This window comes from Lineus longissimus, chromosome 1 (assembly GCF_910592395.1).
Source record: "Lineus longissimus chromosome 1, tnLinLong1.2, whole genome shotgun sequence".
Lineage (NCBI taxonomy): Eukaryota > Metazoa > Nemertea > Pilidiophora > Heteronemertea > Lineidae > Lineus > Lineus longissimus.
Window position 1 is genome coordinate 17,209,890 of NC_088308.1, and position 24,990 is coordinate 17,234,879.

The following is a 24,990-nucleotide window of genomic DNA, read 5'->3' on the forward strand; positions in this document are numbered from 1 at the left end:
CCAGCCCATTGATGTCCTGCTGGCTGCCTCGCTGTCTAATTAACATGGTGAGAGACATGAGACAGTCACACCCAGCCCACTTATATCCTGATGTCAGCACCGCCGTCCTGTCAACTTGGTGAGAGAGATGAGACAGTCATAAACAGCCCGGTTACGTCCTGACAACTGCCACGCCGCCCTGTTAACACGGTCAGAGACATTGGACAGTGAAATCAATCCCAAGTATGTCCTGCTGGATGCCCCGCCGTCCAGTTAACATGGTGAGAGACATGAGACAGTCACACCCAGCCCAAGTATGTCCTGCTGGATGCCCCGCCGTCCAGTTAACATGGTGAGAGACATGAGACAGTCACAACCAGCCCAAGTATGTCCTGCTGGATGCCCCGCCGTCCAGTTAACATGGTGAGAGACATGAGACAGTCACACCCAGCCCAAGTATGTCCTGCTGGATGCCACGCCGTCCAGTTAACATGGTGAGAGACATGAGACAGTCACACCCAGCCCAATTATGTCATGCTTGCTGCCCCGCCGTCCTGTCAAATTGCTGAGAGGATGAGACAGTCACAAACAGCCCGGTTACGTCCTGATAACTGCCACGCCGACCTGTTAACACGGTCAGAGACATGAGACAGTCACATCAAACCCAAGTATGTCCTGCTGGATGCACCGCCGTCCAGTTAACATGGTGAGAGACATGAGATAGTCACAACCAGCCCAATTATGTCCTACTGGCTGCCCCGCCGTCCTGTCAACTTGGTGAGAGAGATGAGACAGTCACACACAGCCCAGTTACGTATTGAATACTGCTTCGACGTCCAGTTAACACGGTGAGAGGGATGGAACCGTCAAACCCAGCCCAATAATGACCGGCTGGCTGCCCTGCCGTCCTTTGAACTTGGTGAGAGAGATAAGACAGTCATTCGCAGCCCGGTTACGTCCAGATTACTGCCTCGCCGTCCAGTTAACACGGTGAAAGACATGAGCCTGTCGCACACTGCCCAGTTATGTCGTGCTGCGTGCCCCGTATTCCTGTCACCAAGGTGGGAAATATAGGTCGTCCTAATGACTGTCCCGCCGTCCAATTTACATGGTGAGAGACATGAGACAGTCACACCCAGCCCAATTATGTCATGCTGACTGCCCCGCCGTCCTGTCAACTTGGTGAGAGAGATGAGACTGTCACAAACAGCCCGGTTACGTCCTGACAACTGCCATGCCGTCCTGTTAACACGGTGAAAGACATGAGCCTGTCGCACACTGCCCAGTTATGTCCTGCTGCGTGCCCCGTATTCCTGTCACCAAGGTGGGAAATATAGGTCGTCCTAATGACTGTCCCGCCGTCCAATTTACATGGTGAGAGACATGAGACAGTCACACCCAGCCCAATTATGTCCTACTGGCTGCCCCGCGGTCCTGTCAACTTGGTAAGAGAGATGAGACAGTCACACCGAGCCTGATTATGTCCTGCTGACTGCCCCGCCGTCCGTTAACCCGGCGATTTAATGAGACAGTCACACCCTTACCAGTCCAATTACGTCCTGCTGACTGCCACGCCGTCCCCTTAACACGGTGAGAGACAAGGGACAGTCACACCCAGCCCAATTATGTCCTACTGGCTGCCCCGCGGTCCTGTCAACTTGGCGAGAGAGATGATACAGTCACACGCAGTCCGGTTTCGTCCTGGTGACTGCCCCGTTGTCCAATTAACACCGTGAGAGATATGAGACAGTCACACCCAGCCTGATTATGTCCTGCTGACTGCCCCGCCGTCGGTTAACACGGCAATTAAATGAGACAGTCTCACCCATACCAGCCCAATTACGTCCTGCTGACGTCCCCGACATCCAGTTAACACGGTGAGTGACATGAGACAGTCATACCCAGCCCAATTATGTCCTGCTGGCTGTCCCGCCGTCCTGTCAACTTGGTGGAAGAGATGAGACAGTCACACGCAGCCCGGTTGCGTCCTGATGACTGCTCCGCCGTCTAGTGAACACGGTGAAAGACATGAGATAGTCACACCCAGCCCAATTACGTCCTACTGGCTGCCCCGCCGTCCTCTCAACTTGGTGAGAGAGATGAGCCTATCACACACAGCCCAGTAATATCCTACTGCCTGCCCCGCAGTCCTGTCACCAAGGTGAGAAATATAGGACAGTCACACTTAGCCCGATTGTGTCCTGCTGACTGCCCCGCCGTCCGTCGACACGGCGATTAAATGAGTCAGTCACACCCATACCAGCCCGATAAAGTCCTGCTGACTGCCCCGACATCCAGTTATTACGGTGAGAGACATGAGACAGTCACACCAAGCCCACTTATATCCTGATGTCAACCCCGCCATCCTGTCAACTTGGTGAGAGAGATGAGACAGTCACACACAGCCCGGTTACGGCTTGATGACTCCCCCGACGTACGGTGAACACGGTGTGAGAGATGTGACCATCACACCCAGCCCAATTATGTCCTACTGGCTGCCCTGCCGTCCTGTAAACTTGGTTAGAGAGATGAGCCTATCACACACAGCTCGGTTATGTCCTAATGACTGCCCTGCCCTCCGTCATCACGGTAAAAAATTAGACATTCACACCCATACCAGCCCGATTACGTCCTAATGACTGTCCCATGGTCCAGTTAACACGGTGAGAGATATGAGACAGTCACACCCAGCCCAATTTTGTCCTACTGGCTGCCCGCCGTCCTGTCAACTTGATGAGATAGATAAGACAGTCACTCGCAGCCCGGTTGCATCCAGATGACTGCCCTACCGTCCAGTTAACACGGTGAAAAACATGAGACAGTCACACCCAGTCCAATTATGTCCCACTGGCTGCCCTGCCGTCCTGTGAACTTGGTGAGAGAGATGAGACAGTCACACACAGCCCAATTATGTCCTGATGGCTGCCCCGCCGTCCTGTGAACTTGGTGAGAGAGATGTGACAGTCACAGCCAGCCCGGTTATGTCTGGCTGCCCCGCTGTCCTGTTAACACGGTGGGAGGGATGAGACAGTCAAACCCAGCCCGATTATGTCCTGTTTTCTGCCCCGCAGTCCTGTCACCAAGGTGGGAAATATAGGTCGTCCTAATGACTGTCCCGCCGTCCAATTTACATGGTGAGAGACATGAGACAGTCACACCCAGCCCAATTATGTCCTACTGGCTGCCCCGCGGTCCTGTCAACTTGGTAAGAGAGATGAGACAGTCACACCGAGCCTGATTATGTCCTGCTGACTGCCCCGCCGTCCGTTAACCCGGCGATTTAATGAGACAGTCACACCCTTACCAGTCCAATTACGTCCTGCTGACTGCCACGCCGTCCCCTTAACACGGTGAGAGACAAGGGACAGTCACACCCAGCCCAATTATGTCCTACTGGCTGCCCCGCGGTCCTGTCAACTTGGTAAGAGAGATGATACAGTCACACGCAGCCCGGTTTCGTCCTGGTGACTGCCCCGTTGTCCAATTAACACCGTGAGAGACATGAGACAGTCACACCCAGCCTGATTATGTCCTGCTGACTGCCCCGCCGTCGGTTAACACGGCAATTAAATGAGACAGTCTCACCCATACCAGCCCAATTACGTCCTGCTGACGTCCCCGACATCCAGTTAACACGGTGAGTGACATGAGACAGTCACACCCAGCCCAATTATGTCCTGCTGACTGCCCCGCCGTCCGTCGACACGGCGATTAAATGAGTCAGTCACACCCATACCAGCCCGATAAAGTCCTGCTGACTGCCCCGACATCCAGTTATTACGGTGAGAGACATGAGACAGTCACACCCAGCCCACTTATATCCTGATGTCAACCCCGCCATCCTGTCAACTTGGTGAGAGAGATGAGACAGTCACACGCAGCCTGGTTACGGCTTGATGACTCCCCCGACGTACAGTGAACACGGTGAGAGAGATGTGACCATCACACCCAGCCCAATTATGTCCTACTGGCTGCCCTGCCGTCCTGTAAACTTGGTGAGAGAGATGAGCCTATCACACACAGCTTGGTTATGTCCTAATGACTGCCCCGCCCTCCGTCATCACGGTGAAAAATTAGACATTTACACCCATACCAGCCCGATTACGTCCTAATGACTGTCCCATGGTCCAGTTAACACGGTGAGAGATATGAGACAGTCACACCCAGCCCAATTTTGTCCTACTGGCTGCCCGCCGTCCTGTCAACTTGATGAGATAAATAAGACAGTCACTCGCAGCTCGGTTGCGTCCAGATGACTGCCCTACCGTCCAGTTAACACGGTGAAAAACATGAGACAGTAACACCCAGCCCAATTATGTCCTACTGGCTGCCCTGCCGTCCTGTCAACTTGGTGAGAGAGATGAGACAGTCACACACAGCCCAATTATGTCCTGATGGCTGCCCCGCCGTACTGTGAACTTGGTGAGAGAGATGTGACAGTCACACCCAGCCTGGTTATGTCTGGCTGCCCCGCTGTCCTGTTAACACGGTGGGAGAGATGAGACAGTCAAACCCAGCCCGATTATGTCCTGTTTTCTGCCCAGCAGTCCTGTCACCAAGGTGAGAAATATAGGGCAGTCACACCAAGCCCAATTATGGCAATAGTGAGAGAGATGAGACAGTTTACACCCAGCCGAATTATGGGCGATATGAATAAAGACAAGTAAATGCTTTTACTACAATTTTGTACAGAAAGGCCTAGTGTAAATGTACATGGAGTTTTAGATAAAAGCATTTGCTGGTCTTTATTCATATCACCCTATGTCTTGCTACCTGCCCCGCCGTTCGGTCAATACGATGTGTGAGTTGTGACAGTCCCATTCAGTCCGATTACGTTCTGTTGCCTGTCCTTTCAGCATGGTGGGAGATGAGACAGTAAAACCCTGCCCAATTATGTCCTCCTGACTGTCCCCGCTGTCCGGTCAATAGTGAGAGAGATGAGACAGTCACACCCAGCCTGATTATATCCTGTTTCTTGCCCTGCCGTCCAGTCAATAGAGAAAAGGGACAATTACACACAGAGCTCAATTATGTCCTGCTGATTGCCTCGCCATCCGGTCAATAGTGAGATTGATGAGACAGTCACACCTAGCCCGATTATGTCCTGTTTTCTCCCCTGCCGTCCAGTCAACTGAGAAATGAGACAATTACACCCAGCCCAATTTTGTCCTGCTGCCTGCCCCGCCGTCCGGTCAATAGTGAGAAATATAAGACGGTTGCACCCAGCCCGAGTATGTCCTCTTGTCTGTCCCGTCAGCATGGTGGGAGACATGAGACAGTCACACTCAGCCTGATTATGTCTTGCTGCCTGCCCCGCTGAATGGTCAATATTGAGAAAGATAAAGACATTTGCACCAAGCCTGAGTATGTCCTCTTGCCTGTCCCGTCAGCATGGTGGGAGACATGAGACAGTCACACCCAGCCTGATTATGTCCTGCTGACTGCCCCGCTGAATGGTCAACAGTGAGAAAGATAAGACAGTTGCACCCAGCTCGAGTATGTCCTCTTGCCTTTCCCGTGGTGGGAGACATCAGACAGTCACACCCAGCCTGATTATGTCTTGCTGACTGCCCCGCTGAATGGTCAATAGTGAGAAAGATAAGACAGTTGCACCCAGCTCGAGTATGTCCTCTTGCCTTTCCCGTGGTGGGAGACATGAGACAGTCACACCCAGCCTGATTATGTCCTGCTGACTGCCCCGCTGAATGGTCAATAGTGAGAAAGATAAGACAGTTGCACCCAGCTCGAGTATGTCCTCTTGCCTTTCCCGTGGTGGGAGACATCAGACAGTCACACCCAGCCTGATTATGTCTTGCTACCTGCCCCGCCGTTTAGTCAACACAATGTGAGAGTTGTGACAGTCACACCCAGCCTGATTATGTCCTGTTGCCTGTCCCATCAGTGTGGTAAGGGAGATGAGATAGTCACACCCAGCCCAATGATGCCTTGCTTCCTGCCCCGCCTTCCTGTCCCGCCATGTAGGACCAAGTTGTGAAAGACAAGGGCCATTCCTATTGGTACACCAGCTGCTTGTTGTGAAAGACAAGGGACTAGGCCACCGGTTGTGAAAGACTGTGGTTTATACCACCAGCTCCACCGACCCTCAGGCTGTGCAGGCTGCCCCATGTTGTTCACAACTGGTAGTGGGGTAGCAGGAGGTAAGTTCTTTAGTAGTCCCTGCTCTTGGCCAGCCTGCAGACTGGTGTAGCAATTGTTTACCTGTCTCTCAAAGCTTAGTTGGTCCCCCATCTCTCATAACCTGTGGTTAAAGACGGTCGAGCTATATTCCCTTGTCTCTCATTACTTGTGGCTAATGTAGCAGGTGGTGTAGTCCCTATCTCTCACAACCTGTGGCTGGTGGTATAAACCCCACTCTTTCACAACCTGTGATATAGTCCGTTGTGTTTCACAGAAAGTGGCTGATGTGGGGGAGGAACAGTCCTTGTCTTTCGCAACTTGGTTGTCTGTCGTTCACAGCCGGAGGCTGGCACAGCTGGCAGTTGAAACCGGATAAACAAGAAGACATCCATATACATTCTTGCATAATCAATTTATTATACTGCAATAATACAATATATTATATCATATATGTTATATATAATGTCCTTTATTTACATAAATATACACAAATAAATTAATTTCAGTTCTTACGCTTAACATCAACAGAAGATACATGAATCTCAGCCCAGCAATACAAGAACACCAATGTCAATTGACAAAGTGATTTGAAGAACTTAAAATCAGAGAAGAGCTTGGAAGACAAGGGGTCCACCTTTCCCAATCACGAGACAGTATGTGCAAATTTAAGATTAGCATAAAAAATTCCATGCACCTTGTAGATGTCTTTGAAACTTGAGCATTTTGAAATTTTAAAAAACTCTGTTTCAAACATATTTCAACTTAAAGTGTATGGACCTTCAGTAAGTATTATTTGCAGTTTTAACACCAACCAGAAACTGCAGCACATCCAAGGCCCCCCCCCATTTTTTGGAGAAAAAAACCTTTCAAATTGACCATGACATTTTAGAATTTGGGAAAGAATATTTGAAATTGACTGTTAATATCACTGTATACCACCCGGCACACCCAATTTTGCCCCTGATCATGGCATGCAAGTGTTCAAATCGAATATTTCAGAAACTTACTTCTTTTCAGCTGGTATAAATAGGAAATTAAAATAGCGATTCTAATAACAGCTGGATTTTTTGTAGCTGCATTTAACAGCTGTATTTTCTAGTTATTAATTTACATATCTTGATGCATAAGTGTGTACATTGCTATGAGAGCCAAAGTCTATAGTATATATGATGAGTTGCAGATAGACAAGAGAAGTAAGTCATTTGATGTGGGTATAGCATGTATAAAATTTACACCACCCATGACAAATGGTTTTTCGCCTCTGTCACTTTGTTTTACAAGCATAATTTAGCAATTTGATGGGATCTCAAGAGCAAAGATTGCTTTTTGGCTCAATGTTGCATGTAATCAATTTGGCTTTTTTTTAGACGTGCATTGAAAAAAGAACTCCAAACTTCTTCCTAATTGCCTAAAACCTACGGGAAGACTAGGGAGCTGTGGGCCGAAAGTCATAACACAGCACAATGGAACAACAACAAACTAACAATTATTTTCCTCAAATATTTCATACAAAACTAAGGGACAAGAATCAAAATCAAACAAATTTTCACGGTTATGAATCAAAATTCAACAGATCTTCACAGATGTGAATCAAAATCCAACCAATGGTCATGGATATGAATCAAAATCCAACACATTTTTATGGATATGGATCAAAATTCAACAGATCTTCACAGATATGAATCAAAATCCAACAAATGGTCATGGATATGGATCCAACAATTTTTTATGGATATGGATCAAAATTCAACAGATCTTCACAGATATGGATCAAAATCCAACACATTTTTATGGATATGGATCAAAATTCAACAGATTTTCACGGATATGAATCAAAATCCAAGAAATGGTCATGGATATGGATCAAAATCCAATAAATTTTCACTTTACGCCAATATTTTAGTCACTGTATATAGCTCTGTTAACTTCCTTTATAAGCTTACCAATTGCACAATATGAGGGATGTCATTTTCTCTATATACAAATTGATATTTACATTCTTTGCAGATCTTTCTTACATTAGATCTGGGACAAATATGAAATTGACAAATGTGGTTATGGGGACACCTGCGTGCCAATTTCAATAGATGGCAACTACTACAAAGCTACCGCAGAGCAAAGTTAGAATGTCAAATTCAGTCACCAAATAGGATAACATCCGTTGATATCAAACAGCATGACCTGCACAACAAAGGATCAAGTTCTTTGAAAATACAGATTCAGGGCATAGTGCTTGATTACTAGTAGCTACATTAGGACCTGATTCAGCATTTTCAGAAAATTTGACACTGGGGTGATGTCTTTAGACAGAAATGCAGTCAATTTCAGTTTGAAAAGTACGTATCTACGCAAACACAAGAAATTGGACACAGAACTCAAAAACATACACAGAAGAAAACGTACATAACAATTAAAATTACAGAAGCAGACTATACTTTGGCATATTAAGGATAAAGGACACTGTATATAGCCTAACCAAATCCAGCATGGCTTTATTAGGGCGCATCAAGAATATCAAAATGTTCCAATATCATGATATTCTGATACGTTCAATATCAATATTATGTCGATATTCAGCTGGTATTTCTCTGCTTGATATTGACTAATAGATATATGTATTGGTAATTTGGAGTTAAAGGGGTACGTCATTCGTAATTGTGGTCCAGCTAAATAGAAATCCACTAATACACAATGCCGTAGTCCAGTTATTGTGAATACAAATTTGTTTATAGTTGGTATTCATAGTACGTGTATTTGTATATCAGTCTACACAACGGCAATGTTGAAATTTATATTTAGTACGTATTTCTGCAATTGGACATTTTTAAATTCAATTACAAATTCACAATTTTTAATCAATGGCGTAGGCCTTTAATGTTGTCAAAACATATTAGAATATCATTATAACATTATCACGTTATAAATCATTATAACGTTATCACATTATAAATCATAATAACATTATTAAAAAATTGTGATTTCCTTGGCGCGCAATACTTTATGGGGGGGGGGGGGTCTGTGTACACTGGGAGCATTATAAACAACCATGACTACTAGTAGACTTGGGATTATAAAACAGACATGAGATTTCATCCTATAGTGTTTGATGGTCTCCTCGATATTTTCATATAACTATATATCTCAATTCATAATTAACAAGTTTAACAACTTTGAGAAGACTTTTTCGATTTTATGTACATATGTTTGGTGATATACATAGTTTGATCATGCATCATGTACCTTAAAGGAAGACTATACTTAGGTGTGAGAAGCTCAAATTTGGGTGACTATTATGCACAGCTAAAGGCCCAGGTTGTGTTTGATTCTGCTATTATTATATTCCTCATAATTTGAACAGTCTGATGTAGAGAGATGGGGGAGACCCCTATCATCAACTTCATTCAACTTAATCTGACCTACCTGTTCCTACCTATAGTCTCCCTTTAAGTGTGTCTTATTGTGATACAGGCAATGGATTTATTTCTGTACCTTTGTAAATATACATCATATAGCTGATGGAATATAGCATAGTTTCAGCTGATTTTACACTCAAGAACTTGAACCTTAATATGCATGGATAATTACATTTGACTCGAATGGAAGCTGATATAATATGTGTACATTTTCGATTGACTTCATATACACTTATTAAGTAAATAAACATTAACCCTTCAATCACTATAGCTGCGCTTACACCACGAAATATTGGTGGACCAATTGCACTTACACCACCACATTGCCGCGACAAATTGGTTCGGCAATCCATTGCCGATACAAATTGCCGAGCGAATTTGTCCCACCAAGCTTGATGGTCCAAATTCGCCCGGCTTGCTAAAAGCTCGGCTTTGTCGTGGTGTACGCGCAAATGGTTCGGCAATTAGCTAGTTGGATGGTTCGGCTCCAGGCGGCGCTTTCGAAATGGCGCTTTCTGCGCATGCAATTTATTGTTTGCGCGCCATCTGTAGCCGGATTTTATAACTAGCTGCAGCGCTGGTGTAAGCGCTTGGTGGATTTTCGATGGTGCGGCATTGGTTCCCGAACCAAGATTAGTGGTCCATTTTCAGGTGGTGTAAGTGCGGCTTATAACAAGGATGTTGCACACAGCCCAAGAATAGTGTGTTAATATGATGTTTTTCAATTGCTCTGACATTTTTTCAAGAGGTTTTATAGCAGAAACTAATGTCACAAAATGGCCCAACGCACAGATAAATGAGTCCTGATTCCAAGTTAAAAGGGATCATTTCCTTTGATCTTTTATTGCTCATTACTATTATCAAGCATTGATAAAGAATAAAACAATTTTTGGGGGGGGGGGGGGGTTCTGAAGTTCCAATTTTGTTGAAACCAATGATAGGAACAAACCCTTTTGCATGTGTCAATAGTTCACACAATTAGCTCTCATCTTAAAACATATGAGATGCCCACATGACACATGCAGTAGTTGTCTTTTACCTTAAAGGGGGACTATAGGCAGGAGCAGAGGGGCTAATTTGGCCATCTTCAGGTGACTATTAAATATACACAGTAAGGGCCCTGGGTCATGTCAGATTCAGCACTAAATATAATCCTCGTACAAGCATGAATCATTTCGATGTACTGTGAGATGTGAGAGACCCCTATTGGCGACTTTGTGTAACTTTATCTTGCCTGCCTAGCTGCTGCCTATATTGTCCCTTTAAAGATTTTTTCGCAATGGGTTAATGAAGAAATGCGTATGAAATCAACCAAATGTAATAGTATCTGATTAAAAACATATGAGCAATGAAACCAATACACACATTCAACTGTAGTAATTGCCATTAAGTTAGTTGAAATAGTACAATCCGACCACATCACATCTTGGTTGAAGTTAATTGCATCAGAAATGAACAAGGCTAGTCCATATACAAGTACAGTAGAACCTCTTTATTAAGGACATCCGCGGGATTGACAATTGCTAACCTCATTTGTGAGGTATCCGGATTAGAGAGGTCAAATTGAATGGAAACAACCACTTTGGGACCACAACTAGTGTCCTTATTAGAGAGGTTGTCCATATTAGAGAGGTGTCCGCTAAGGGAGGTTCCACTGTTCTTCTGTGATACTTTAAGTCAAACATCACATGTCTCAGTATCAAAATACTGAAAACTTGTACATCAGAAGTTCTGATTATTTTGTTGTTTTATATATACTGGCAGGTTCCAAACTGCAAATTCTAGTCCTATTTATTTCTGATACCGATAATAATCATGTACATCTTGAACCATGATGTTCATCAGCATGTAAGACCCATAGGAAACCATTTTGACGTCTGTGAAAATATAACTCCGACTGTCTTTTAGGATCACCATAAGTCTTACAAAGCCGCAGTTCGTAATAACATATCATACAAGAAACACTATATACATTCACTTAAAAAATTCTATTCAAATAATATTTGTTTTTGAGGCTTAATATTTAAAAATAATATTTTGAGTTGAATATATGACGGATTGCCCAACTGAACACCTGAGAGGTATTATCGACAAATTCTAACAAACACTTTTCACTCCAGGGTATTTCCGGAACTACAACCAAAGGCCACCACACAAAATGTTTCACTCAGGTCCTGCATGGTTTGTTAGAACAAGTGAAATTACAGAAATAAGGCATCTCAACCAACTTCCAGCACCATGCACAGCATTGAGACCTTTCAATTGGGTTCCAGTCACACCACGGCAACAGCGCCTTTCAACCAGGTTCGAATGGAACCACAGCAACAGGACTTTTCAACCAATTCCAGTGGAACCACGGCAACAAGACCTACCAACCTGGTTCCAGTGGAGCCACGGAAACATGACCTAGGTTCCAGTGGAAACACAGTTGTAGCAAGACCTTTCAACTGGATTCCAATGGAACCGCAGCAAGACCTCTCAACATGCCCTTCCAATCACGAGGTACTATAGCTATAAAACTCATTGGGTAGTTGCCCTTGCCAGTGAGGTTCCTGGTAGAGAAAGGGGCATGCAATGGGCTAATACAAGGCTTCGTCGCATGATGTAGGGCAGTAGTCTCATATCCCCACAAAACATGCCAACATTTTCTTGATCGAAAACCCCCAAAATGTTTGTTACACAATTGTTGATGACTTTCTTCTCAATATCATAGAAAATCTTAAGTATTTTAGAAATGTTGAAGAAACACCCTCAGGAGAACTCCGACTGAAAAGGTTTGATATCTTCTGGAGCCGTAAGGCACAAACAACACATTATGTGACCACATTATGTAACCACATTAAGTGACCACATTATGTAACCACATTATGTGACCACATTATGTGACCACATGACTGAGTTTTCCAACATCTGCCTCAAAACATGCTCATAAAATGACATCGTAAATATCACAAATCGAACCATGTCCAAAATAACAAACTGCTGAAAATTATCCAACGCCCTTTTTGCAAATACTAACAATGAGGCATTGAGCAATCATAACAACAAGGAATTCATTCACGGCCACTTGTATCACATCAATGAAATCATCCGTGGAAATGCAAAAATACAATAGAGCCAGCCAAATGTATATTTACACTACTTTCAGCATGCAGAATGTGCTACGAGTAGGGAGACATATTAAACTCCTTCCGTAACAACGTCCGATGAATAACATAGTACAGCCTTCTGTTCGTACAGTCTTTCTCATTTTTCACCAAAAAGACTGAAAGACAGGCTGAAAAAAGATCTGAATTTTTGCAAAATTTCATTTTTTTGAATTTTTGTTCTTCTTTGATCAGTAAATGACAGGCACTATATGTACAAGAAGTGTCGAATATGAAATGTACACAGTACTACCGTTTATTCTATTTCGTCAACCAAAATGTTTTTACTTTTATTTTTTCTACTTTAGCAAGTGTGTTTGACCCCTCGGAAACAAGTACAACATTAACACTCCTTGAAAATAAAGGAGAGAAAGTGCAGTATATTTAAATTCTGTAACAATAAATCTAACAACACCATGACTACGTCAAGTGTACGATTAATATCACAGAATTTTTTTGGATTTGGAAGGATTAACATTACTTTTTCTTTGCCGTCCAGAACGAGCTAAAAATCAAGACAGAGGGATTGATAAAAAAATTTGTCTCAGATCAGAGATTTTTTTACCTCAGATATATAGTGTGGTAGAGAGGTTTAGAGAAATCTTTGATATCTCTCTCATCTCACTACTTGTTGTGCCTAGGCCTACTGCCCCCCAGGACCGAGAAGTCAAACATGGCCCCTTGATCCATGTCAATTACATTTTCATTCATCAAATATCAAGGACAAAACAAGAGGTGCTGCTGGTGATGATTTAATAATGCTTCGGCTTAAGCTGCACCTGACACAACAACAAGGAATATAATCATCGAAGGACAGCTTTATAGAAAAGATAACAAAATATGCTTGTACAGGCTAATTGTACACGAAATAAGCTGTGTTCTAAAAGCAAATCATGGTAATTATATTTGCGATAAAGAAAGTGATTCAGTAACTAACTTACTGGAAGCAGCAGTACCTTCCATGGGCCTTAAAGCATGCACAATGGCTAACAGAAGATTTGTTTACAATTGAAAAGTATACAATTTTAAACTAAGTACACCAAAAGTTACAATCAGACTGCATGGTCACTGGGATGAAACCCAGAATGAAATGAAATGTCAAAAGAATTTGAAATTATCGAAGTTGTCCAAGTTCGATAAAAATTCTGAACCCAAATGGCCATTTTTACCCGACACAGGTGTTGGTGTGTATCTGTACTGTCCATAGTTCAGAATTTCCTTACTTGCTATTTCGACAAAGCAATACATTTGGAGGTGTACGTGTACTTTTCGCTGGCGATATTTCATTTGAATCTTGAACTTCTTTTTGATGATCTCACCTGGGATTCATCAGCAACCAATTTATCATGAAGTCAAAAGCACATTCACCGCTGACAGAAATATCTTGTCAGGAGCTGTATTTTCTCTTCCCTTAAACACACCTCCAGTTTCAAGAAGGATATTGAAAACGAAACTAGAAAATAAAGTACAAAATGATTCAGTAGCCTGTTGGATGGGCGACTAAGAAGACGAAAGGATTTGGTACATGAGTCAAAAAGAGAAAATTTCACGGTTTACTGTTTCAGAAAACAACGCTTTTACGAAAGAAAAGTACACACTGAGGGTATTCAACAAGAAATATGAACAGCACCCATTACCCAACCAGCATCATTGATGTGATGATCACGGCAATCTTTATAGTTTTAGCTCAGACATGTCAAACCAAACTGATATTTCTCCTAAGAAAAACCCCAGATTCAATACTACTGTGGATGGGCTTCAAACGGCCCCAAATGAATTGTATGGCATCACTACTAATGAATAAGAGCAAGCTAAATTATTTTTCTTTATCACAATATTGTCTTATTATTAGTAGTGAGCCATAAGCCTAATTTACAACCTCCATATAAGGGTCAGTCGGATATAGCAAATACAATGAAATATACTGGTCATTTTCAAATCAGATACAACAGTAACTTATAACTGTTGATATATTATATCTTAAACATGTTAAAAGGTAGAAGAGCATATATTCATCAATTACTCAGAAACCTACACAAACACAAAACATGCAAAAAAAACTATTTAGTCCAAAAAAGTTGTGTTTGACAATCATCAGAAAATGACCACTATATCATAACTATTTTTAACCTTTACTGTCTCGATATTTCTGTACATAGTATTTATCTTTATAGAATTTTAAACCAAAGCGTTTTGTTCAAAAACAATAAGTCCAAAGCATTACATATCTGATGCCATTATAATAGTACCATTATATGAACACCAGTTTAGCTGTGTCATTTGTTATTTACATTTATTTACAAATAATAAATAACAGGCAGACGTCACAATAGGATTATAAATAGACATTTTAGTGTACACAATATTTTTTACAATATTACAGAACTGCAGTTGCTGTATTAATAGACACCAACAAAACGTACACCTATCTTTATTTCCACCTGTTCAACTATGCGTAATTATATCAGAAACGTCTATCTTATATACAAAATGGCAGTGTTACAAAAATATCACAGACGGGTTGCATCATGGTCATCTTGTGTGCGTAAGAGTCTTTGACGTTGCTCTTTGTCATACGAAAGTTTACAATGCGGTTTTTGCCGATGCGGGTACCTATTATCCATTCTGTCACTATTGACATCATAATATGGACTAAATGCACATGAATTTACTGTCAAGCCACTTGGGCTATTGCCATACCTATCGCAGTTTTTATTGCCAGCACTGTTATGAGAATTGCTCCATCTATTTGGCAGGGTGTCAGCACGCTTTCTGTCGAGTAATTCTTCGCACTCTGGCTTTGCACCACCAGAACTCGAAGTATCCTCTGAATCACTACCTGAATCGCTGCTCAGACCAGCAGATTTCCTTTGAGAGATTTTGCGATTGTTGTCAGCTTTAGTCTTAGTGCCACCAGAATTTCGCTTGGTTGATTGGAGATCACGAGGGCCGGTGTATGAATCGCGACTTTCCTGGCTTAAGTACGGAGGGACAACGCCTAGCTTGCCCTCTAACTCGTCACTATCGAGATTTTCATAATCGCTTTGATTCAGATCATTGTCTACACAAGAGTCGGGTTTGGAGTTTGACTCCCTTCTACGGGTCGGCGGAGGCCAAGATTGCATTGCGGATTCAGTTTGAGAACTCTGAGAAGGTGTACTGCCTTTAGAGCCTCCATCAGATGACTCACCAGACACCACCTTCCCGGGGTTGTCGTGATGTTCCACCCGAACACACTGAGGAGTTGAGGATACCCCGGGGAGCCTTGGGCGCATCCCACCTGTTCCATTTTGAATGGAGTCGGCGGTGTCTAATCCGGTATCCTTACCATTCGGCATGGTTGGAAACGACTCCTTGATGTTGTAAGCGTCTGTTTGGGTGGTCTGCAAGGAAATAATCAAATTAATTATCGATTTCAGGCTGCAAGAACAATGATGAGGCTGCCCAGAGAGAATGGAATCACCCTACTGGATTTGAACTTTTCAGCCCTACGACCGTGTATACACGGATATCGAATCATTTTCCAGATCCTGCTGCCGCATATACACGGAAACACCGATACCAGTTTGTAGTTCATCATTGACACGATCCCAAATGCGATTGGGGAGCCATCTACAGTTTGCAAATCGAAGTAATAGACTTCTGGACTTCAAGTAAAAATTCACCGATGATAGTTGGTTCATTTTTTTAGTCTACTTGGGAGGGTATCAGCACGCTTTCTGTCGAGTAATTCTTTGCACTCTGGCTTTGCACCAGAAATCGAACTATCCTCTGAATGTCAAAATCGGCTCGGGCTGAAAGGGTTAATCACAGCTCATAAACAACACTAAATTAAGGGAAGACCAAAAACCTACGCTTGCAATACTTCAGCAATCATTAAAGGGACAATATAGGCAGCAGCTAGGCAGGTAAGATAAAGTTACACAAAGTCACCAATAGGGGTCTCTCACATCTCACAGTACGTCGAAATGATTCATGCTTGTACGAGGAATACATTTAGTGCTGAATCTGTCATGACCCAGGGCCCTTACTGTGTATATTAGTCACCTGAAGATGGCCAAATTAGCCTCTCTGCTCCTGCCTATAGTCCCCCTTTAACATTAATAGCTTACACTGTTACTCCGCATCATGGTCGGTTTTGAGGATCCTGATTTTTTTCCATGGTTTGGTTTTGGAAAGTTCCCGGCCCCATCAGACTCTAAACTTTCCGTAATCCTTCTCTTCAACTCCTGCCTTTCGTGGAGTGCCTTCCTCCTCTTCCTGAAATCAGAAAAGGATGGAGTAGTGAGTATATGGCAATATGGTGGAATCATATTCTCAGCACCAAGTAAACATCCTTTCATTGCATCAGCAACAATACGGAGGGACATTGTTTATTTCACAGCATGACCTTTTTATATCAGGTGTAAACAATACATGTACATGTGAACAGTGTTATTCGAACAGGTGACATCATCCAGGAAGATCACAACGAAAATGACAATTTACACATGAAATCTTAAAGGAATTTGTTGCAAAACATATCCGGCATTTTCAAAGGCTACGCCCCCGGCTGACACCATTGTTTGTCAATCGCTATGCTCTCAGCAGAAGCACCTGAGAATGAATCTGGTAAAAGAGTCAGCGAAAAGGGTTAATCGTCCACAGATCATTTTACAAGAAGTGTGACAACTTCCATGGCATCTAAAGATAGCAACAGCTTTGTCACAAGCCTGGGGGAGGGGTATCCATGGACACCACTTCAATGCATCACTAGGCCCTCAGTAATCTGATGCTGATGTCAGCGCTTCCATGTGAATAGGCAACAGAACGGCGATGGCTTTGCTACCGTCTTTAAATCTATAACTGAATGACGTCTGCGCAGGCCTAATAAATGTCCATTCTGAATGGCAGTTTCTAAAGCTACATGTAAGAAAGTTTCTTTAGTAAACATGAGGATGGGCCCCATTTAACTTCAACAAGGCAACGGTACAAATGTATGGTACAATAGTCTTTGCAAGAATTTTTAAGTCCATTACTATTATGACGTCCATGTCCCAAATGTCTAAATGGCACTTTTTCAAAGCTTTAGACAGGAGACCTTCATCAAACTAAGCCAGCTCTCATCGGAAATGAAAAAGGGCCGAAGGTATAGGTACCAAATCACCTGAGGCATTGTTACAAACTTCTCTTCATCACCATCTTTAGATCTACATGTATAACTGTGATGACGTCCATGAAGGCCTGCAATCCATCCGGAATGGCAGTTTGAATTTTTAGACTCGTAAGAGAGGGGGTAAGAGGGGGGGGGGGTGGGGGGGGGGGTTAATGAGAGCAGGTAAATGACTCACCTGGCCTTACAATAGGCCCCAATGAAAATCCCGATCAACACCAACAGGCCAATCACGATACCTAGGATGGTGATGACACGGTCCTGGTGTTGGTGTTCAGCCACTGAAATCACAAACAGCAAATATCAGTCAAATTCGAGGCAAGAGACATGAAAAGAGTAACGTCTTTATATTGCGTGGTTACAGTAAGCAGGAAGTAAGCTCATGTATGTTAGAAATAGAGTTTCCAGACATCCATTGACAGGTTTCACATTTGGCACAGTTCACTACAACAGGTTAGCCATAGCCATTTAAAGTCACTATTTTCACAAAGTTTCCACCATATTCACTATAAGATATTATCGTCACCACTTTAATGCATGCAAATAGTTATGATTACTATATGATTCACGTGGGAATACTTGAAGGAAAAGACATATAATGGAATGAAAATAGGCTACACTTTTTCAATTCCTTCAATATTCCCAAACACTGGCCATTACAAACAGTCCCTTCACTCTGATGCATAAATTGGGGAGTCATTTGCATTATTTAATGCAGTTGCCTACAAAAGGATGCTTAGTATAGTTAGCCTGACATTCACTCCTTGTCTACCACAGGTAGAGATTCTAATAGTGCATCACTTTATGCATTATGGTATTATGCAATAGTAAGCTACTGGGTTCAGAGTCACATGTTACCACCTGTCAGCAATTCCCTGTCTTAACTTTAACCAGACTGTCACATGGCTACCACTTTATGTTTCAGAGTGGAGGGATTGATCACCTTTGATTGAGAGCAATAAACAGTCATACAATTCACCATATTAATCCTTGGAATATTGAATTTAAACATTTGATACAAACTTAAACCATCCCATCTTAAGATCTGGATTCATTCTTTTATGTCCAATCGACAAACACTTTGTGACATGGATTTATTTGGCAATTCAAGGTATTCCTTCAGATGATATAAGGTGAATTATTATGCTGATGAGGCACATAAAAACACCAGGACACAAGAACAGTACAACACTAACAAGCATGGAAAAAGGGTTTCATAATATGATCTATAAAAATATTCAAGCATATGAACTTCAGACGTCACTGATTATTGGACAGGATCTGAGGTCATTGGCATAAACAACAAGCATATGTCATATCAGCAACAGATCTGGTCAGAAATTTGGGAAGGGGGGGGGGCGGTGGCCCACCCAGAGAGCACGACATCATGAGACCTGCTTGAATCAAACGTATCAGATTAGTCAACTGGAAGAACATAACATTGTGAATGGCCCTGAAGTTTTGCAATGAATACCACGAGTTAACTTATCGAACCATACAAGAGTTTGAGGGAAGTCGATCATCCAAATAACAAACCGTTTTACCCAAGACATGAGACACACGTGACACACATGTACTTTAGTTCAACAAGCCGGTGTCATCTATGTTCTTATTCCTTGATATTAAATTACCAATAAGAGTTTGGCTTTCAGCTAATCCACAGCATATCGTCAGGGAGCTCAGCTGATGAGACGTTGACAGTAAGAAACACAAGCCTCCCTTTTATCTCATGGAGGCATGGATCAACTCCTGACATAAAAAAACTACATTAGATCATCTTTTAAAGCACGAATCTGCTGTGACACCTTCTCAGTGCAGAAACGTTGGGAGTTTTCTATTTGATATCTTCTTTTGGGTGATTCTTGAAACCCATTTCAAGAACTGGTCTAAAACAGTCAAGGAAACGTAAGGGGCTGGGTGCAATCCTCCCAAGGATTAACTCTCATTGTTTCCCGGTCACTTGCGACTTCGGTTCCAGGTTCACATTGCTCAAGGTCAGTATATAAAGCCAGGAACCTGGTCTGCATTATCAAAGAACCTAGCTGTAGTGATCAGCTGTTTTTTTGGGTTCATATGCTTCAAGGTCTTTATGAAGTCTTTGATCCCACCTGATTGTAGTCAAAGTACTTTGATTTTGTCAACAATTCCGAGACATCAAGAACATGTTTTGATACAATTTTTGAAACAATGCTATATATACATGCAGTATATCAATGATGTTTGCCCTTGGAGACAGGATTAATGCAACTTAAGTTAGAATAAGTAGCCTTGTCTGTTTTTCTAAAGGTCTGACTCGGCTGCTTACATTTCTCTTTGATAAACAGCATGAACCTTGGTGCAGAATATAATAACGATAGATCTTCTGAAGAGAAGGGAGAAGAGAATACATATCGAGAGTCTTTTTGCGTTCTTGGGAATGCTTTAGATGGAGGATATACATAGTCATGATTCCTTTCATAGTTCGTCAAAGAATAATACTTCTACATGTATGAGGCCTATGGGCTGAAGCAGCAGAGGTGACAATGGATTGGGAAGAAGAAAGGAGGAATGATACGACTTGTCTAATTTGCACCAGCATACCAAAACATATACTCCACAAATATTTCCCATTGACTTTACAACTGAGATACATATACAAGCAACCACAGACAGAATCCAAGAGTTACCCATACTGGATCCAACAAGAAGTCAAGAGAATTTACAAGTAAACAATGAAGAAAAAATATCGAAACAACAACCAATGTGGACAACAATTAGTGTTACAACAGATCATGCAGTTCTTCACAGACACTCATGTTTTGTATTCATTTTGAACTTGGTTGAATTCGTCATGTTCTCTAAGTAGATAAGGTCTATTTTATTCAACCAAGAAAACACACAATTTATTGGTGTATGGTACTGAAGTTCCACAGCAAAAGCACCAATTTTTCTCTGAAGGAAAAAAGGACCCTAGAAAAGAATGGTATGTGACATGAATAAAAAATCCTCAGTCTGGCCTCAAAGAAAAGAGAGTGTAGTGTCACACAAATGCATGAAAATCAAGGACAACATTGAAATAGAAAAGGCACCCCTTGAAAGGGGTGAAATATTTGAGGCCTTCCACTTTTCTTTACTTGTTGACACATTCATCAACCTGCTCAGAAAAGTTATATAAACACATGAAAACACATGAAAACCTTTAGAAAAAGGTAACATGAAAACCTTGAGAAAAAGGTGACATGAAAACCTTTAGAAAAAGGTAACATGAAAACCTTTAGAAAAAGGTGACATGAAAACCTTGAGAAAAAGGTGACATGAAAACCTTGAGAAAAAGGTGACATGAAAACCTTTGGGAAAAAGGTGACATGAAAACCTTGAGAAGAAGGTGACATGAAAACCTTTAGAAAAAGGTAACATGAAAACCTTGAAAAAAAGGTGATATGAAAACCTTGAAAAAAAGGTGACATGAAAACCTTGAGAAAAAGGTGACATGAAAACCTTTAGAAAAAGGTGACATGAAAACCTCGAGAGTAAAGTATCTGTAACATAAACACCTTTAGGAAAAGGTAACACGAACACCTTTTGGAAAAGGTGTCAGCAGTGAGGACTGCCAAGAAACATGAAGGGAAAGGACAACAATTATCCAGAAAGCACATGGATGACAACAACTAGAGGCAGCACCTGGGAGAACACTTAGATGTGGTGTAAGACAATGAAGCAGCTACTCATTACTCGGGATGACAAAGTTGAGAATAAAATCACAACATGGATGTAAAATGACAACCATGTACCTTGAGTGTCCAACCACACCTAGGCCTCAGGTTTCTGCCCAAACATGGAAAAAGCAGGGCGACCTGCCTCCCTGACAAAACCCGCCCTGCTTCACTGCTTCTAACCTGAAAAAGGGGCACCATCTTTTTAGCGGGATTGTTGTTCGTCTAATTCTGGGCGAAAAGATGAGCACATCATATAATATGTGAAGATTCACGGTGTTGTGCAGACGTTTTCATTTCGAAGGGTGATGATATCATGACCTTGACATTTACAGATCTCCCTTTCAAGGGAATCGCCAACATGTGGCTAGTGGCTGGAATCATTGTAATGAACCACACGTATTCAGGGACAAGCCCACTCCTCATTCAAATTCACTTTTCTGCCCTTTTTGTTGGAAATGAAGTGGGATTTCCCTGCGATGATTTCTTCACCGGTTTCAAAGCCTTTGTAGTAGGCTTTACTTTCATTTCCTTTGTTTGTTGGTGCTTTGATCAGTTTGCCGGAAACAGCTTCGTTGTTTCCTTGCAAGAATGTGCCGATGGTGTGAAAGGTTTGACAAAACAGGACAGATCTACCATGAGTCAAAACAGTAAAGATCAAAGGTCAAGGTCAAGCAAAGATCAGACAAACACAACGCATCAGTATATCTTCACAAACACATCACAACAGAAGATGATTTTGTAAATCGAGTTCGCCCAATAGAATTTCACCCCATTCTTACCAACAGTGATGATGATAAAACTATTGTAACCCTTACTCAGGAGGATACCATGAGAAACTCAGAAGCCATAATCAAGCATGAGATGTAAACCAGGAAACTTAAGACTGTCATACGCCAGGGATTTTTGTTGCAATCACATGTCACATTGCTGCATGCAAACAAAAATCAGCAGTGATATGCATTATGTAACAAAAATCGCTGGTCACTGTAAGAGAAATATTTGGTCTGCGATGGGCTTTAGAGAAGGGCTCTCAGGTTATTTATCATCACATCTGACAAATGCTCGACTATGGTCAATGGTCTTTGATCGCAAGGGTTGATACTCCCCTGTGTGCACTAGTATCATGCGAGTTTAGTTTTCGTTCATACAAGAATCTTCTGTTGTTGATGTTTAACCACTACGAATATAGATATTAGTTACCACTTGACAGTTAAAGTCATATATATAAAGTCTTCCCATGCATTTTTACACATTGTAACTTTTGACAACCAGTCCCATTCTCTGTGACTGACACTATAGTGATATTATATCACCTATGGTTCCCCTTACCCTCTGAGTACCGACCCTATTTTTCATCTTTGTCGTTTTCTTGGTATTTGTTTATCAAATGAGTAAATGAAGAGCCAAATCATTTATTTAATCACAAATCACAGTACATGGGACTGATTACAAAACCTGAGAAATCTGTTTATTCCTCTAGAATAAGTTGGCCAGACTCCATCACAAGACAGGAAACCTTTTAAATCCAGTTGCCAATGATAACGTTGTCAGTCTTATATGTCTTGGTAATGATGTAGTTAGCCTCAGAGATAACCGTAGGACTAATGATGTTCCGACGCCTTGATTGATAGTCTGATCTGGAGCTACAATCAGGGAGGATTAAGGCTTAGACTGCCTGCAACAGCTAAATGTTACTTCACTTATGCCTTGAATTTCTAAGGAAGACAAGATCCAAGTGAAATCCACTATTTCTTTCCATACATTTTTTTTCGAGACATGAAATCCAGATTGCACAATATTGTTCAGTGGAACATTTGGGCATAAAATATACAAGCATTTGTCATCAAGAATTACCATAATAATAATATTATTGACTTAATGATATGATTGAAACACAATGAAATGTTAACTTAAACATTATTGAGAAACATTTGTGTTGAAATATACACAATGTGTGAAGGTAAGAAAGAATCAAGAAAATAGGAAGAAATACATAAATTGGGTGTTTCTGTATTAACTGACATAGTGGTGGATTTTTAACTAATTCTGATCACAAATGACACAAGAACAAAAGGACATGAAAATAATAACATTTGCATGGAAAGGTGAAAGTTGTTGAGAAAATAATTGCCTAAGATACAAACTGATATAAATAGCTCTCATGCATATAAATCACTGAAGGAAGATTTCTGCCTTCAGAAGGTTTGGAAAAGCACTAACTTTTTAGCTCAACTTTAATGACAGCCGATGAGTAGCCCTACTTAGCCATTTGATTTCTTGTTGATATATTCAAACATAGTCGACCTACCAACCTCATCTGCAGGCTATGCTTGCATATTGAGCCTGACGGGCTTTAATAAGCCACAACAAACTTATGAAACATTTCCAACTTATCAGTTATGATATTATCAACAGTCTGAAAGACATCCCCATGTGGGGTAGTCTGTCTGGACACAGTAGTTCTAGAAAATGTGTCAATAGTACAGATAACATTGAACGTGTCTAGTGTCAATAAAAAAGAGCGTCCACCCTACCGGTGTCCACCCTTTATAATTACAGGCTGCCACGTCGCTGGCCCAGCGGACCTCGAGGGTTCATCGTCGACGCAAATGATCAAAGATGTGGATGAGGTGGGGGGATTTGTCATTACCACAGTCTATAGAGTCCGGTGATGAGTTCATCGATCTAATAGCGAGTCGAGGAACCATGGAAGCATTGTTGAGAATGTCGGCGTGTCTAGTCGTGAACTCCAGGTCTAGAAGTTGCTTGGTGTAAGAGATGAAGCAAGTCGCTGCCATTGGCAAGGGTAGACAGGGGAATGAGCACTTGCGGTTTGAGCTGGTTAAGAATTGATCGCCATTTTGTCATTTATTTGGGACAAGCTTAGTCAGGATTAAAGACATAATCCAATGATCTTAGGATCCTACTGAAACAGATGATGGACTGGCTACATCCGATCACAATATTTGATGAAGTATAGAATGGAAATGGTTGCGATACTTGGATAGGCCAAAAATTAGACTGGATTTCCGGAACTCATCGATAGTTTATCATAATCTAAAGGGTTCATATTGATGGTCAATATTGAGGGCGGGAAAAGGTCTCATGTTCATGACATCACATATTGAAACTTAGATCACTCAATTCTATCCATAGGTGACGAAATAGTTAAAAACCAAAATAGATACCTACATTCTTGTTTGGACACATGCAAAGTGAGAACTTAAAACCACCCCATGCAAAATGTTAAGGAATCATTGCCTGACATGCTACAAGCGGGAAATGAGACGGTATAAAGCATAATAACCATAAAACAGGATAAAACACACTGAGGCAGTGAAATAAACATTTAATCATGTCATCAACACATACATGTATTGTTTTTCTTGGTGACACCTTGGACTCTACAGCCATGCATTCTTGTGACTATACAAAAGTGCATTTATAATGCTCTTAAAATGATATTT

The 24,990-nt window shown here is 41.9% G+C and overlaps 1 protein-coding gene across 6 annotated transcripts in view; it reads right to left on the reverse strand.

The window, feature by feature from the left end:
- Positions 1-9,119: 9,119 nt before the first annotated feature.
- Positions 9,120-24,990, reverse strand: part of LOC135489190 (pro-neuregulin-1, membrane-bound isoform-like) — a 101,531-nt gene continuing 85,660 nt past the window's right edge. For all 6 annotated transcript variants that reach the window (XM_064774454.1, XM_064774437.1, XM_064774463.1 and 3 more), the window contains 3 exons: positions 18,007-18,109; positions 16,789-16,936; positions 9,120-16,059 (listed from right to left, as the gene is read on the reverse strand). In XM_064774454.1, coding sequence (XP_064630524.1) covers positions 15,187-16,059; positions 16,789-16,936; positions 18,007-18,109 — 1,124 coding nt within the window. In that variant the 3' untranslated portion in view covers positions 9,120-15,186. The remainder of the gene's footprint in view (positions 16,060-16,788; positions 16,937-18,006; positions 18,110-24,990) is intronic.